At 53.0% G+C, this 14,618-nt stretch overlaps 1 protein-coding gene across 1 annotated transcript; it reads left to right on the top strand.

The window, feature by feature from the left end:
- Positions 1 to 330: 330 nt before the first annotated feature.
- Mxd4 (MAX dimerization protein 4) lies at positions 331 to 14,185 on the top strand. Its single transcript, XM_021162369.2, has 6 exons — positions 331 to 615; positions 697 to 796; positions 3,783 to 3,812; positions 9,177 to 9,291; positions 10,349 to 10,511; positions 10,960 to 14,185. Exons 1-6 carry the CDS (start codon positions 393 to 395, stop codon positions 11,115 to 11,117), a joined length of 789 nt encoding a protein of 262 aa, XP_021018028.1. The 5' UTR covers positions 331 to 392; the 3' UTR covers positions 11,118 to 14,185.
- The last annotated feature ends 433 nt before the right edge of the window (positions 14,186 to 14,618 follow it).

Here is a 14,618-nt window from a genome sequence, read left to right as displayed (position 1 = left end):
CGGGCAGCAGTCCCACCACACAGTGCTTCCTCTCGGCAACCGGTCCTGCCCGGGCGTCCTCATTGGCCCCACGCCCTGTCACTGGCCATTGGTCCACGGACCCAATTTACATAGACCGTTCTGGTCCAATCGGCGTGCAGTGCCTACTTAACATGCACGGTGGCCGCCAGTCAGCGAGCACTGGGGCTGGGCCACCACGTGCTGTTGCTAAGCTTGGGCTTCTAAATTGTTACTACTGGAGCCAGCCTATCCTAGCCAAGCTTCGCATCTGTCAACATTCTCAGCCCTGCCCGAGGCGTTCGGCCAGTCCCTATTGGGCAAGGCTAGGCAAGAACCCGCCCCCTAGGCCGGAGCGCCCACACTTATTGGCTGCGTTGACTGCTGCTCGACTTATGTGTCAATTTGAGGGCCTGAGGCGGAGGGTGGCGGCCCAGCGCTGGAGTCCGCGAGTCGGGCTGGTGTGCCGCCAGGCGCGGGGCGTGCGGCGAGCAGAGCCGGCAGGAGCGCGCCGGGCAGCCGCCGCCGCCGCCGTCCCGTGCGCGGGCGGCAGGATGGAGCTGAACTCTCTGCTGCTGCTGTTGGAGGCGGCCGAGTACCTGGAGCGTAGGGACCGAGGTAGCCCGCGCCCCTTTGTGCCAGGGTGGGCGGGCGGCGGGCGGGCGCAGGGGGCCGCTGACCGCACCGTCTGTCCCGCAGAGGCCGAGCACGGCTACGCCTCCGTGCTGCCCTTCGACGGCGACTTCGCTAGGAAGAAAACAAAGACGGCCGGCCTGGTGCGCAAGGCCCCGAACAACAGGTACCGCCCCCAACCCCCACCTCCCACCCCCGCGCGCTGTGCCAAGCCAGCTCGGGCCGGCCCCACCCGAGTGTCCCCGTCCTCTCTGCGTCCCCAGTACAGTCCTGCGCGCACCCGGGCGGCCGGCCTGGAGGAGGTGCGGGCCCCGCCCGCGCGTCGCCATCTTCCCGCGGCCGCGCCTCCCCGCCGCCGTAAACAGTGCCACGCGTACAGCGGCCGCGCTCGCCGAGGGCCGTTCTGGACTTTTCCAGACCGGAGAGGAGTTGTCAGTTGGTGCCGACCGCTACTCCCTAGTTTGGGCCTAATTGGGGACTACTCCCTCCCTTGCACTTCTCGGAGCTGGCTTTGCTCTTAGGCCCAGCACCTTATCCCCAGGAGCCTGGACAGAGACCTCTCCCTGGCTACCTAAGCGTCCTGCGCAGCTTATTGACAAGGAAACTCCAACCACAAGCATAGGGTTGGCTTTGTCGCGAAGAGCTGCCGGGAGCTATTTCTCCCAAAAGTTCCAGAGCTCAACTACACTCTGTTTGCCTTGGCCTTGTGTTTGGAGGAAGCCCTGAAGCTGAGGTTTAGGTATGGCTAGGACTGCTAAAGGTTCCACCTTCCTGGCTGCAGTGGGATCCAGGGCACACCTGACACTGTCTAGGGGCTAACTTTGACCCAGCTACTCCTGTGTGGTCAGTCTGAGAGCTTCCTTAGCAGGCTAGGGGCTTCAGGGCCCCTTGGCAGAGGGTGCGGCTCATTCCTGTGGCCTTTCTGTTCTTGGGAAACAGAGAGGCTGGCACAAGGACCCATTTCTGTGGTGTCCTAGGCCTGGCAAAGAACAGGTTGAATTACCAACGGCCTGAGTCCCAGCCCCTGGTCTCTTGCTTTGAACAGTTTGCAGAAGGACTTAAGTGTGTTGGAGGCCTCACTGCCCCAAGCTTCCACAGTGAGATGGCCTGGACCCGGCTTCTGTCTGCCCTAAACTCCAGGTTTGGGAGCTCAGCTTCCTGTGGCATGGAGTACCCACAGCTGATAGGAATGGTAGCATTCCTGAGCTGAGGCCCTTGAATGCTTCTGCCATATACACAAGTAAGAATCTGACCCAGCCTTGTAAATGAAGCCTTATTTTGATCTCCATTTTACAACCGAGGAAGCCAAGGCATAGACAGATTCAGTTACTTGGGTAGGGCTGCTTAACCACCCTGTTCCTGGATGAGGTCCTAGTCTTCCGTCTTCTTCTGGGATGGAGAACTGGGTGCAAGGGGCAGGGGATGCAAAGGGCCTCTCTGACTGGGTGCACCTCCCCTAAAGCTTCCTTGGACAGAGTGTACTCCTTCAAGACCTGAAGCCTTAGGGTGGCAGACGCAGCCCTCCTCTCCCCAGTCACTGCTCAGAGGCTATTCTCAGCCAGCTCAGTTGAGAAGCTGGGATTTCAGATGTGGCAGGGCAGTTCTGAACCTTCTGTGTCCTGGCAAAATGAAGGACAGGCCCTGGTATAGCAGGCTAGGGTGAGTGATGGCTAGGTCTCTAATGGCAGCGACTCCACGGGAGGGTGCCTTTAGGGTCAAGTACTTGCAGAATATAAGCAGAAGGGTCAGATCAAGATGGTGCCCAGGCAGCATCTGACACAACGGTGGCCTCTCCTCAGGCACACCCCCCCCCCCAGGATCTTTGGACTCCAAAAGAGTTCCAAGAAAGGCCAACCCACATGCTGCTAGAGTGGCCCTGTAGTCCAGGGATTGGGAGCTGGCAAGAAAAGTAGTATCCTCTGGTGCAGGAGGTGAGGGGACTCCTCAAGACTGAAGGTTCCTGCTGACCCTAGCCTGCTACATAAACTAGCAGACCTGTAGACCCAGTCAGGCTGCCATTTAGAGAACTGAAAGACAGGTTCTCCAGAGGACATCAAGGGGTTTCTGCACTGCCTTCTTGGCTCTGGTTGGTCTGTGGAGGGATTCTGAGGCTCTGGCCCAGCCTGAGTAACTAGCAGCAGGTTTTGGAAGAGTTGAGGAATCCAGGGCCCGAGGGAACATAGGTGAGCTAGTACCCTGATGGTGTCAAAGAATGATGGGCCAGGCAGAGTGTATACATTTTTTGGTAAAAGATCCCAGATCCAAGCTCTTAGAGCAGCAGAGGAAAGGACAGGTGGGCAACAAGCAGAGCACCGGGAGGGCCTTGGTCTGGGTGTGTCCTGATCTTTCTGCTCTTAAGTGTAGCAGTCTGGGGACCTAGAAGCCTGTGTTGGTCTGTGACATTCCCTTAGATTGAGAGTGACTTGGAAACCTGAGTGTTCAGAACCTGTGGTGTTCAGAAGTCTGGTCTGGGTGAGTGGGCTTGGCCAGTGGAGTTCAAGCAGCCCATGGGGTCACTGTTCCCAGGGAAGGTAAAGTTGGTCTCAGGGTTACATATTCTATATAATGCAATTCCTGAGAGAAGGGGGAATGGCCATCTTCTATGTCCTGCTATGTACCTACAGGCCCAGAAAGCATGCATTTCTCACAGATGCCTCCATAAGCTGACTTGGCTTTAAAGACTTGTCCTGGGTATTTCTATCTGTAAGGCAGAGTGGCCACAGGAGGACAGGATCATCTTGTCTTCGGAGGGTCTGAACTTCATGTCGCATGCTCAGACCTGCCATTGGTTCTCTGTGTGTGGCTTGTATTACTTATAAGGACACAGCTGGCCTCAGATAAAGGGGAGCAGATGAAGGTGGCTGGGCACCTGGGTATCCCTGCCAACCAGAGCCACCATAGGCCTGTGTGGCCATCAGACCCTTAGATCTACTTGTATTTCTGTGCCTTGCTCCCTACCCCATGTGAGGTTACCCTAGCCTTTGATAGGCAGCTGTATACCTGCCCTAGCTCTCAGCATCCAGAAATATCCTGGACCTAGATCCTCCTAGCCACTGTGTGAGGGCTCCTAGCTCTCTACAAAGAGCCACTGTTATTTGTGCTCCTGTTGTTGGGCCTTGGAGTGAGCCCTGTCTTTCTATCTCTCTAAACAGGTCTTCACACAACGAACTAGAAAAGCACAGGTAAGTGGTACCCCATTCCCATGTGAGCTACTTGATGTGACTGTCTCCTCAACCTCCCACATCGAAGGGGTACTTTTGCAGACCTGACCTGTCGGGGTTGCCAGACTATGCTCTAGGCTCTGGAAAGGCCAGTTCTAGAGGGGACTAGGGTCTGTTCTCAGGCAGTCTTGGATTGGCAGGCAAGGGCTGGGCTCAGGCCATATTCTTTGGTGTTTAGCTTGGGGTCAGAACTGGATAGGTACCAGGGACTTGGAGCTCCTTGTACTGGTAGCAGTCTGAGTTAGCTCCCTGGAAGAAGACGTGGGTGTGATTGGGCATGCCTAAGCCCCTCAGCTCTCAGTATCATGGCCTTGGTAGGGGGTTCATTCCTTTTCCCCCTTCCCTCTGTGCCTTTTGGGGTCTGTTTTCTAAGGAGCTATGATGCTCTACATGACTGGAGCATCACAGGAGGAGAGCAGACCCAGGCTTTGTCCCTGTACCCTGGCTCTTGTCAGCTCCTGGTATGGCTGGTGGCCCATAAGGCTACTTCACTTTGTCATTTGCCTCTTCCCTCTGTCAGTGGTGACAAGGTGTGGCTATACCCTGGGAGTTGGGAGGTGAAGGAGATCCTTGTGGCTGCCAGCAGTAGCCTAAGTGGAAGCAGAGGTATTTCAGGCCAGGCAGTCCCATGAGCAGTAGACCCCATGCCAGAACCAGGGAAAGCCCCTGAGGGACAGCATGCAATACCTCTCTCCTGACCTCTGCTTTTATCAATAAAATGGACGAGTTCTGTCTTGCCTTCTTGGTGTTTGGGGTGGGGGGTGGAGTACCTAACTCTGCATCCTAGATGATCCCTTCTGGGTACACTGGAAAGGTCTGGAGCCCAGCCAGTTCTTTCCTTTTCCCCTCCCCCATCTCCCATGTCTGCGCCCAGTGCAGCGCCAACTTCCGCTCTCCCGGGATTCAGGACTCTAGTTGGGGCGGGTGGCTGGGCAGGGACAGAACACCATGTTCCCAGAGGAGATGCACTTCCTGCAGTGGCTTGTGTGTTTGGGGGGTTCCCAGGGGGCCAGGCCACAGGGATGGAAGCCAGAGTGAGGCAGGCTTGGGGTTGCTCCTAGGACAGAAGAGATGAACCCACCTTGTCCAGACTCAGGCACAATGTCCTGGCCTGTGTGAGGACAGACTTCCTGGAAGCAGTGTTTGGGAGGACACCTGATAGTGAAGACAGATGAGGAGTGCCATGGAGGCAAGAGTGGGTAGGAAGCAGCCTCTAGGGAGGATAAGGGCTGACCTCTGACCTCTGCAGACATCTGTTGACCTTAGTCTTGGTCTTTGCCATTCTTCATAAGCCTATAGTTAGACTGGATCTCATAGAGGCTATTAATTTAAGACAGGGTAGGATTTTCTGGGTATCCTGGGCCTCTCTGACACCCAGGGTGTCAGGGTCTTTCAGGGTAAGGTCTTTCTACCTAGCTGACTGGGTCATAGATGTAGACAGCTCTGAGAAGTCCGAACGTCTGGGGCTTGGGCCCTGGTAAGGACATCAGTCACAGCTGACTATAGATCGATGCCAGCTGAAGGAAGGGCTATGTGTTGTCCTGAGGAAGGAAGGAAACACCTGGCTAGCTGCCCAGAAGGCCGTAAGAGGCATACCCTGGATACTGCCTTCACTGGAAGTGTCTATCAGAGAGACTCAGGTGGGCCTGTGGGACTTCCCCATTTGGAGCTTTGAACAGTACCCACCAACCCTACCCACTACCCCTGTAGGTCAGTATTTCTGGTAGATTTGCCATGGTGGCACTAGCTGCTGACCTCAGGGCCTGGAAGCCCTCCTAGACTCAGCTCTAAGTTTTGGTCTTTAGTATTGATGAGAGCTGCAAGTGTTCTTCCTGGCCCCTAGCACTCCTGGAACATCAGAGTTCAGATCTAAGCCCTCAGCTAGGCCCCTCACCCTAACCCAGGCACAGAGATGGTTTTTCAGGCCTGTCATAGTACCCTTGGCATGCTCGTGCATGGCTGCCCACAAGTGTCTGATGCAGCCATGTGGAACCACACAAAAGACATGTTTGTCAGCAACACCTCGAAGATGCTAATAAATAGAAAAGGATGGGGATTCCCTTTCCCCATCCCACGGACTGTGGTGGGTTTTGCCACTGCCTTTGCTCCAGTAACCTGGCCTGGAACCTATCTCTGCCATCCAGCCAGGACTGGAGCCTACATGTGCTAGGGGACCCTGGTGTGGAGCCAAACTCCCACCCACCCCCAGCTCTTGGGCCTTCTTTTGAGGAGTAGGGGTTTTTGGTGAGACAGTAGGTGTTGCAATGTCAAATGGCTGAGCTGTGAGGAGAAATGGGGCTGTTGCTGATAGAAATGCAGGAATTCTAGGCGAAGTTCTTCCTCCTTTAGAAGCACAGGGGTTTGACAAGTTTGAGATGCATAGGGTCAGCCATGAATGTCTTGAGTCTGGTGTTGCTATAGTGACTTTAGGGAGGATATAGTGAGATCCCAGAGCAACTTAGACTCTATGACTGTGATGCTCATAATCGACCTTCCCCACATCCCCTCACTAGCTACAGGCTCAGCCCAGGGTGTGCACTCTTCTATGCTTGGGTTGACATTAGTTTTACATTGCTTGTGTATGGTCAGGTGACTTTTCCTTGTCTCTTGAAGAAAACCTTTTTCTAAATATTGCTCATGTGCTTCCTGCACCCCACCCAGAGACCTTATCTTTGGTTACCTGGAGGCCTCTGAGATGATAAGGGGCCTTTGTTACCCACTCTCCCTACTTGGAATCTTCACCCAATCCCATGTAAGTACTCCAGACCCGTGTCTCTGTACCGGTAGCCTCCCTGGCCTCGGAGCCTGTAGCGGCCCACAACCATCGGATCCCGGTTCCCTTTGATCTGAGTATTGTTGAGCTGAGTCTTCAGATGCCTGGGGATGGTTCTATGGAACCCATATTCTAGAAGTAGACTAGAAGTACTGTCAAGCAGTCTGGGCCAAAGAGGCGGTGCTTCTCCCACAGGACAGGTCCTCATGTGCCACTAAGCCACTTCCAGCCACCTCTTTGCATTCCGTTTGGAACAGAGGAGAAAGTGAGCGTTGGCTCATTTGTTTGCGTTTTCATTGCCTGATGACTTGTGGGATGGAGTCTGTTTCCATGTTAGATTTGCTCTTTTGTCTTTTGCAACTCTGCTCATTGTTACACGGAGGCAGTGGTCTTTATTTTTGATGTGTACAAGCTCAAGATATCACTAATACTGTTTTGTCTTTTATATGTACTGCAAGTGTGTTCCTACTGTTACTTGTCTTTCAGCTGTGTTTCTTTCTTGTACAAATGTGTCTTTCTCTGATTGTAAAAGTAAATGTGAGGCTTTTAAAAGCATAGAAAACGTGGAAAATACAGACAAGCACAAAGCTAAAGAAATAAAGGTTGCCAGCCGCATCCCTGGAGATGCACGCTTCCTGTGCTTCATTGTGTTCTGTGGAGTCTCTTGTGTGCGTCTGCTCTTTTTATTTTTTAAACAAAAGTGGGTCACTTGTCACATATGTGGTCCTGTATCCTAATGTTTCCACTTAACACTCATGAACTAGAAAGTCAGAGACACTGAAACAACAGTGTGGTCATCTCTAAAACAGGGAACTTGGGAATACTTTGTTTCTTGTCAATTTGCACTTTCTGTCAATTTGCAGAAAGCCATAGCTGCTGACATGATTAAGTGGTTATAGGAATTGCTGTGTAACAAGTACACCTGGTGAGAAGGGTTCGTGGTCTTGTCCTACACCTGCCATATCCCAGTGCTGGCCTCAGACAACGGAATCTATCTCGGGGAGGCTCCACCTCTGCTCTCTAGCCCAGCTCTGTTCTCTAGTCCCTTCAGTTCCTAGGGTTGGATGCTCACTGTGCTGGAAGCAATGACGCTGAGATCTGGACTCTGGGAGGGTAACCATGCAGGCAGTAGCATGGAGCCAGGAACCTCTCTATGGTGAGATTGAAGATCCTCTAGCCTTGCGACAGAGTCTAGGGCTTACACAACTCTCACTTACACCTTGCCACCTGGCTAAGCTCAGCCTCAGTCCTGTGTCTAAGAAGTTCTTCCAAAGGTCTAACTCCAGTTCACCAAAAGGCTCTTTAGGCCTCACTCAGGATGCTGGGCTAGGATGCTAGGTGAGAAAGTGCTTTGTCAGCACTGGGTACAGATGGAAAAGCATGATGGCCTACCCTCTGTGTGTGTGACTGGCTGTTTCTGCCTGCTGTCTTTCCAGAGTCTCTTTAGGACTGATGGAATCTGTGGGTATGCTTGGGCTCTGTGACTAGGGAACAGACAGAAACTTTCAGCATGACAGCACTCTTTGTTTTTAATTAAAAATCGGTATTTTTCATACAGAATATTCTAGTCTTGGCCCCCTCCCAGATCTTCCCTACCTCCCTACCCACCCAACTCTACACCTCCTTTTTCTCTGCTTTTGCAAAACAAACAGGCAAATTAAAAAACAAGGACAGTTGGGCAGCAGGCTAAAGCCTCAAAAAACAAAACAAAACAAAAAAAACAAAACAAAACAAAAAAAAACAAAAACCCAAGAAACAAAAACAAAAAACCAAAAAAACTCTGTCCCTGACTTGCCAGTTACACTTTTAAGAATCTGCCCAAAGCAAGCCATACTGACTTAGAAACCACCTTGGCTTTTCTATAGGGCCTGGCTAGCTCCATGCTCGGGCATTACTTGGGAAGAGCACTGGTTTCCTGCAGATACTGGTCAGGTGAACTTTGCAGACACAGCAGCAGTGCCTGCTGTTCATGATAATGTCAGAGATAGCCTCTGGAGATGAACTTAGCCCTTTAGGCCAGGCAGGAAAGCTTTGCAGCCATATGAACAAGTACTAGGAATGTGGTTCCAGTTTTGTGAAAAAATAGATCCACACAAATGGACACAGGAAGAAAAACCTAAAATAATGCAATTTCCAATGAGACCACAGACTCGGCAAAGAGAGCTGGTCCTCAGCACCCCTTTAGCCTTATCAACTCATGTTTTTGTGATGACAAGAGCACACTATATAGTGCAAAATAGGTGGTACAGTATTTGTTCCCTGGGCTCTTAGGCCCTGAGGGATCTGTGGACACGTTATCCATGAAGGTATCTGTGGCAGGCTGCCCCGGAGGGGAAGTATTATCTAGGTCAGGAGGGAATTCCTGGAGAGGGACCTAACTACTTCAGCCTTGAGGTAGAGTATGGGACAATCCCCAGGCCCAAAGGCAAGCCTACAGCAGCGCAGAGGCCCAGGGAGGGCCTGGCTGTCCACTTCCCACCTTGCACCAGACACATGAGCCTAGTTCTGTGGATTTGCTGCCTAGCTTGATAGTCTATCTCTGGCTCTTTCAGACGAGCTAAACTCAGGCTCTACTTGGAGCAGCTCAAGCAGCTGGTACCCCTGGGCCCTGACAGCACACGTCACACTACTCTGAGCCTTCTGAAGCGTGCTAAGATGCACATCAAGGTAAGTCTCCTCAGCTACCCTGATGCCCCCCAGCCATCCCCACCCTTGGGCAGCATTGGTTCAGAGGACCTGGAGGTGGGTGGTGGAGCCACCTAGCAGGTACGTGTCAGGAGCTTATGGGGAGGCCCAATGGGAGCTGATTGGTGGGGTGGAAGTTATGTGATTTGTGTTGGGTTTTGTTGAGGGGTGATTGGCAGGGGGATGGTGTAATTGGCTGGACAGGCTAGACTCCAGACTGTTACAGATCTATTAACACTGGGCTATGGAAGTTCAGCTGTTAGAAGAGGAGGCAGAGTTGAGGCCTCCCTTTCCTAAACTCAAGGGCTTAGGAAAAAGGGGTCATTGCATGTCTTCATAGACAGTCTAACTGCGAGCAGGTAATGTTTAAAAAGAATGGGGGGGTGTAGAGGTTTTTCTTGGGAGTTGTTATGGGGTTACACTGAGGGAGATATTACCTGAGGCAATCCCTCAAGGCCTTCAGACTGACATCTGCTTATTTAGTGTTCTTGGGACACTAAATATGGACATTTGAGTGTGGACTTGCAGGCTGGGTGGTAGTAGCCTTGAAAGGGTTATATCCAAGGCCCTGGGGTTTTAATAGAACAACAGTGTATCAGGTGGCCCCACACAGGAAGGGTTTAGGAAGGCAGGAAGGTCTGCCTTACAGGATACACCAGGCCTTGCTGGTGTTCCATTCTCAGATGCGGCAGGTAGTCTGAGGGTAAGTGGAGCTCTCATAGTAGGGTTGGAGGGAGGCGCCTGCCAAAGTTTGGATGATGCTGTTTCAGGGCTTGAAAGCCCATGCAATTGTACTTCCTGGGGCTGGCTAGCAGCACTGGGCATTGTACTACGAGTCATGAGGCTGAGCGTGGAAGACCAAGCTGTGTAACTGGTCACCTTGCTGGGGTGAGGAGAGGCATATTAAGCCTTTGGCTGGGCACCCTGTGGCTTTGTCCAGCAGGCCATGTTCTATGTAAGGATCCTGCCTGTGCAGCTTCTGTGCAGGGTGCTTACTCCTTTTTTGGCTATGGGCTCACAGACTATCCTCTATCCCCAGAAACTGGAGGAGCAGGACCGCAGGGCACTGAGCATCAAGGAACAGCTTCAGCGGGAACATCGCTTCCTAAAGAGACGTTTGGAGCAGCTATCAGTGCAGAGTGTAGAGCGTGTGCGCACAGACAGCACTGGTTCTGCTGTGTCCACAGATGACTCAGAGCAAGGTGAGTGCCCAGGCAAGCAAGGTAGGAGCTGGGCAGCCCAATCCTGGCCTCTGGGTGCAGGTATCCACAGTGTTCCAGGGGAACAAGGAAGTACCTAAGGTGGATTGGTGCTAGCGGTGACAAGGTGTCCATGCCACCTAAGCTAACTGCTGGGGGTACTGCAGAATTCCCACAACCTCGCACAGAGAAGGGATGGGATGAAGACAATGAGGCACAGAGGCCACGTCAGGGCTATGTGAAGACAGAGGATGACTCACCACTGGGCAGCATCCCAGACTTTGTCTGGAAGCATCCTCGCATCTTCCACCTCAGGGCCCAAAGGACCGCTCTTACCTCCCCAACCCAGGCTCCATTTCCATAGAAGGGAACTGTGGGCTCTAACTTGGGAGCCTCAGGCTGGCTTCCTAGGAAGAGGCCGTCCTGACCCATCCTCTCTCTGTTCTCCCAGAGGTGGATATAGAGGGCATGGAGTTTGGCCCTGGGGAGCTGGACAGTGCTGGCAGCAGCAGTGATGCCGATGACCACTACAGCCTACAGAGCAGTGGCTGCAGCGACAGCAGCTATGGGCACCCTTGCAGGCGGCCTGGCTGCCCTGGCCTTTCGTAGGCTCCGTGTCCTTTGCTTCTTGGCCCACCTGCCTGCTCACCTAGCCAAGCGTCTCAGCCTTCCAATCCTCCCTTGACTGAAGCCAGCCTCGTCATGGGCCTACTGCTGTGCCATTCTCGAAGCTACAGCTGCTGCCTGGTCTGCCTGCCTCTGCCTGCCCACCCTTCGGTCAGGACTCAAGTTGCCTGCCCCTTCTCCGCAGGGCTAGACCCCATGCAGGGAAGCAGTGTCAGGCTCTTACATCCTGGAGTCCAGCGTAGCCACCCACAATCTGTTCTCAGATTCCTAATCATTCCAGAAGTATTAAATATCATTTCTACAAATCTCGGGAGGATCCGTGTAGGGGCCTTAATGACCACCATAGGGAGCTTGAACCCCAAAATTGGATCCCAAGAGAGAGGAGTGGACTGAGGAAGAAAGGAAGGAAGGAAAGAAGGAGGGGAGGAGGGAGGGAGGGAGGAAGGAAAGAAGGAGCCTGCTGTCTGTCTATCCAACTATCCATCTATTTGTTGGTCCACATAGTGTGGACAGAGGGATCTGTGAGGGGCAGGACTTGGATGAGCATCTGGTGGGTGGCCCCCTTTTCCATGGTGTCAGCAGCCATGGGATGCTCCTGGGGTCTGGCTGGACCACCTCAAACCAAGTTGGGTGGCTTCTGCTCTTTTAGGACCATCAGACGTATGCACACATGCCTAGGCTCACACCCACAAGCACAAATACACATGGACATCAGAGAATGTATGTGTTGAGATAGTTGACCTGAGGTCACTTGGAAATGGTGGCCCCCTAACCTGTGCCTGACTCTTACTCAGGCCCCTGATCACCTGGGCCAGTCCAGACAGCTCTGCCTGGTCTGCACAGGAAATAGACAGGGCTTTTCTTCCTGGCAGGGGACTGGAATAAGCTGGGTGGCAAGCTGAAACCACTGGGTCCTCCAAGCTTTCTCAACTTCCTTTCTTAAGAAAAAAAAAAAAAAAAAAAAAAAAAGGAAAAAAAAAGTGCAACAGGGAGCTCCCAGAAGGGGCCTCACAAACCCTGTCCAGGGCAGCCTCAGCTGGCAGAGGCTTTACCCAAAACACAAACCAGAAACATTTTTAAAAAGAGAGAAAAGCTCTGAAGACTCGCCAAGGGACATGAGTGTGTGCTGCCTCTATTTCCTGTATGAGAATTTTGTACTCTATTTTCCTAGCCATTGTTGTGTCCTTGTTTGCTGAGGGGTGGGAGCGACCCAGCGTCTCAGGGACCCATCCTCTGTCACATCGTCATAGTGTGCCTTGTGTTCCCTGTCTCACCCCACCCACTGCCACCAGCATGCCCGTGTGGCTTATGGGATGCACCAGGCCTCCTGGTAGGTGCCCCCCTCACTGCTTTCTGACAGGTAGCCCCTCCCAGCAGCTGCAGCCTCCTGGGAGGGACATATGCATGCCTGTGTGGCTCCCATGGCTGATTCCTGTATCCTGCAGGGCTATGACCTGGCCTCCAGTGGTGCCTCCATGGTAACTGGCAGAGTGGCTGTGCCTGAAAGTTCGGGGACAGCAGGCCTGCTAGCATAGAGCCTGGAGTGTCAGCCATGGGCAGCTTATAACTACACAGTTCTGGAAGTAGTACAGGCCTGTCCAGGAGGCTTCTGTTGGCCTTTCAGTACTAGAAGACTTTGTTTCTAGGGGCACCACACAGCAATATTTGGGTAGTGGCCACGGGCTGGCCCACAGCAGCACCTGCCACCTCCTCTGGTGCATTTGTAAACAATTTCCAAACTGTGGGGAAATTCTTGTTTATCTTCAGTCATGCCAATGAGCATCCTAGGGTGAGAGGCCTACTGATAGGCAGAATGAGGTTCCCGGAGACAGCTCTGGCATAGAACCTGCTCTGTGGGCACTCAGAATGACAGGTGGACAGCAGGCCTAGGTAGGTGTCTCCAGGATAGAAAGATAGTCAACATCCTAGTAAGCTGGTTCTGTCAACATTTTCTGCCCATCTGGGCGCTTCAGTGTCTGCCTGAGCACGTCCCCCAGGCATTTGTCTTGAGCACACCTACCCTTAGCACAGGACTTTGTTTAAAGGACCCACAACTCCAGGGCTCCTGATGTGCCCTGAATTCTTAGATTATCAACTCCCTGCTCCATCTCCAGCACCTGAGATTCTGCTTCCACCCCTGACAGCAGAGCCCATTCCTGGTGACCAGATTGGCCCCCTTGGCTGAATTTTGTGGCAGCTCAGCCCTTTGCCTTTTCAGGCTATGGATCCCATGTAGCCTGGGAGTTGGCCTCCTCAGTCACCCAGGGGTGCTAGCCAGCTGCCCCTTCCGCTAGCAGGCCTGTGAGGGGTGGTCTATAGGCATGGGGGCTGGTGCTAAGAGTTACATATCTATTACTCCTTCTCCTGCTCTCTACCATTTGCACAGTATGGCCATTGCTGGTAGCCACAGATTCAGCCAAGGCTATTGTGTGTCTGTGGAAAGAAAGCTGGACCAAAATAGCTGCTGCTATGTCCTCCACCTGCACCTGTCCATGTGAGCCATGCGGTGCGCCATAACAGAGTCTGGAACTCCAGGCTCAGGCTTGGGCCTCTCTACTAGGAGGTGGTCCAGATGTACCAGACCCACCATCCTGCTGCAGGCCCAGCTGGTCTAGCAGGAGAGGACACAGAGGTTTTGTCTCTAGACGGGCCCTAGGCCTGCCTCTGTATTTCTAACCTGCAGGTGCTTGAGCTTGCCTTTCTAGGCAGATGGAGTTGTGCACCAAACTGTGGCTGGACAGTTTCTACCTTTCTGTGTGCCCCAAGCCTTCCCTGCCTCTGGTGGGTCAGTTAGCCTCTCACCCCTTGTGCCTGCACAGAGGGTCTTGATCCCAGGCTAGCAAGCAAGTTCTCAGGCCTCTAAACTAGGGCACTAGGGCAGGTTCCGTGCCAGAGTCGGGGGCTACACAAGGGGCCTGGTGCCAGTGCGGTGGTTGAGTTATGAGACCTGAACTGCAGACTGGAATGGGACCCCATCCCACCTGTCTAACAGATGGGGCTGTGCTGTGTCATTCTGTCATTGTAATATAAATACAGATTTTTATACCTCATTTTTCTGGTTTCTAGTTCTTTCTGTCTGCTCTGCTCTGCTCCTTTCTCTCTAGCTTCAGCTAGAGGGACTGACTCACAAGAGCCAGGGCTATCCTGGCCCTTGGGAAGCAACCTTCACGTCCACGACCTCCATTCCTGGGAAGCTGAGCAGCTCTATGTAAAGGCTTGGGTGGAAGTACCATACAGCCTTCTCTATGCCAGGTGTTCTTGTTGGACTAGGACATTGTAGGCCCAAAGATAGCTCAGTCCTTAAGGGTGATATGGTGGCCAGATGCCCTCTGCAGAGAAGTTGCTGGGTCTCCAGATTACACCTCAAGGACTCTTCCAGTCTATCCCAGCATCCTTAGGCTGGACTCAGGCCCTAGCTTCTGCCTTCAAGACCTACATGGCTGAGGTAGAAACGTGGGCAGCTGTGCTTCGGTGCTAGCATGG

This window comes from Mus caroli, unplaced genomic scaffold, assembly GCF_978045245.1.
Source record: "Mus caroli unplaced genomic scaffold, Mus_caroli_1 scaffold_4, whole genome shotgun sequence".
NCBI lineage: Eukaryota > Metazoa > Chordata > Mammalia > Rodentia > Muridae > Mus > Mus caroli.
Note: the sequence above shows the minus strand (reverse complement) of the source record. Positions and strands in the feature narration are given on the sequence as shown.

Bases quoted from the DNA above. Each gene is read 5' to 3' on its own strand.
- Mxd4 (XM_021162369.2), top strand. From the start codon at position 393: ATGTGTCAATTTGAGGGCCTGAGGCGGAGGGTGGCGGCCCAGCGCTGG. The intron at 616-696 runs GTAGCCCGCGCC...TCTGTCCCGCAG, and splicing joins CCTGGAGCGTAGGGACCGAG to AGGCCGAGCACGGCTACGCC. The intron at 3,813-9,176 runs GTAAGTGGTACC...TGGCTCTTTCAG, and splicing joins AACGAACTAGAAAAGCACAG to ACGAGCTAAACTCAGGCTCT.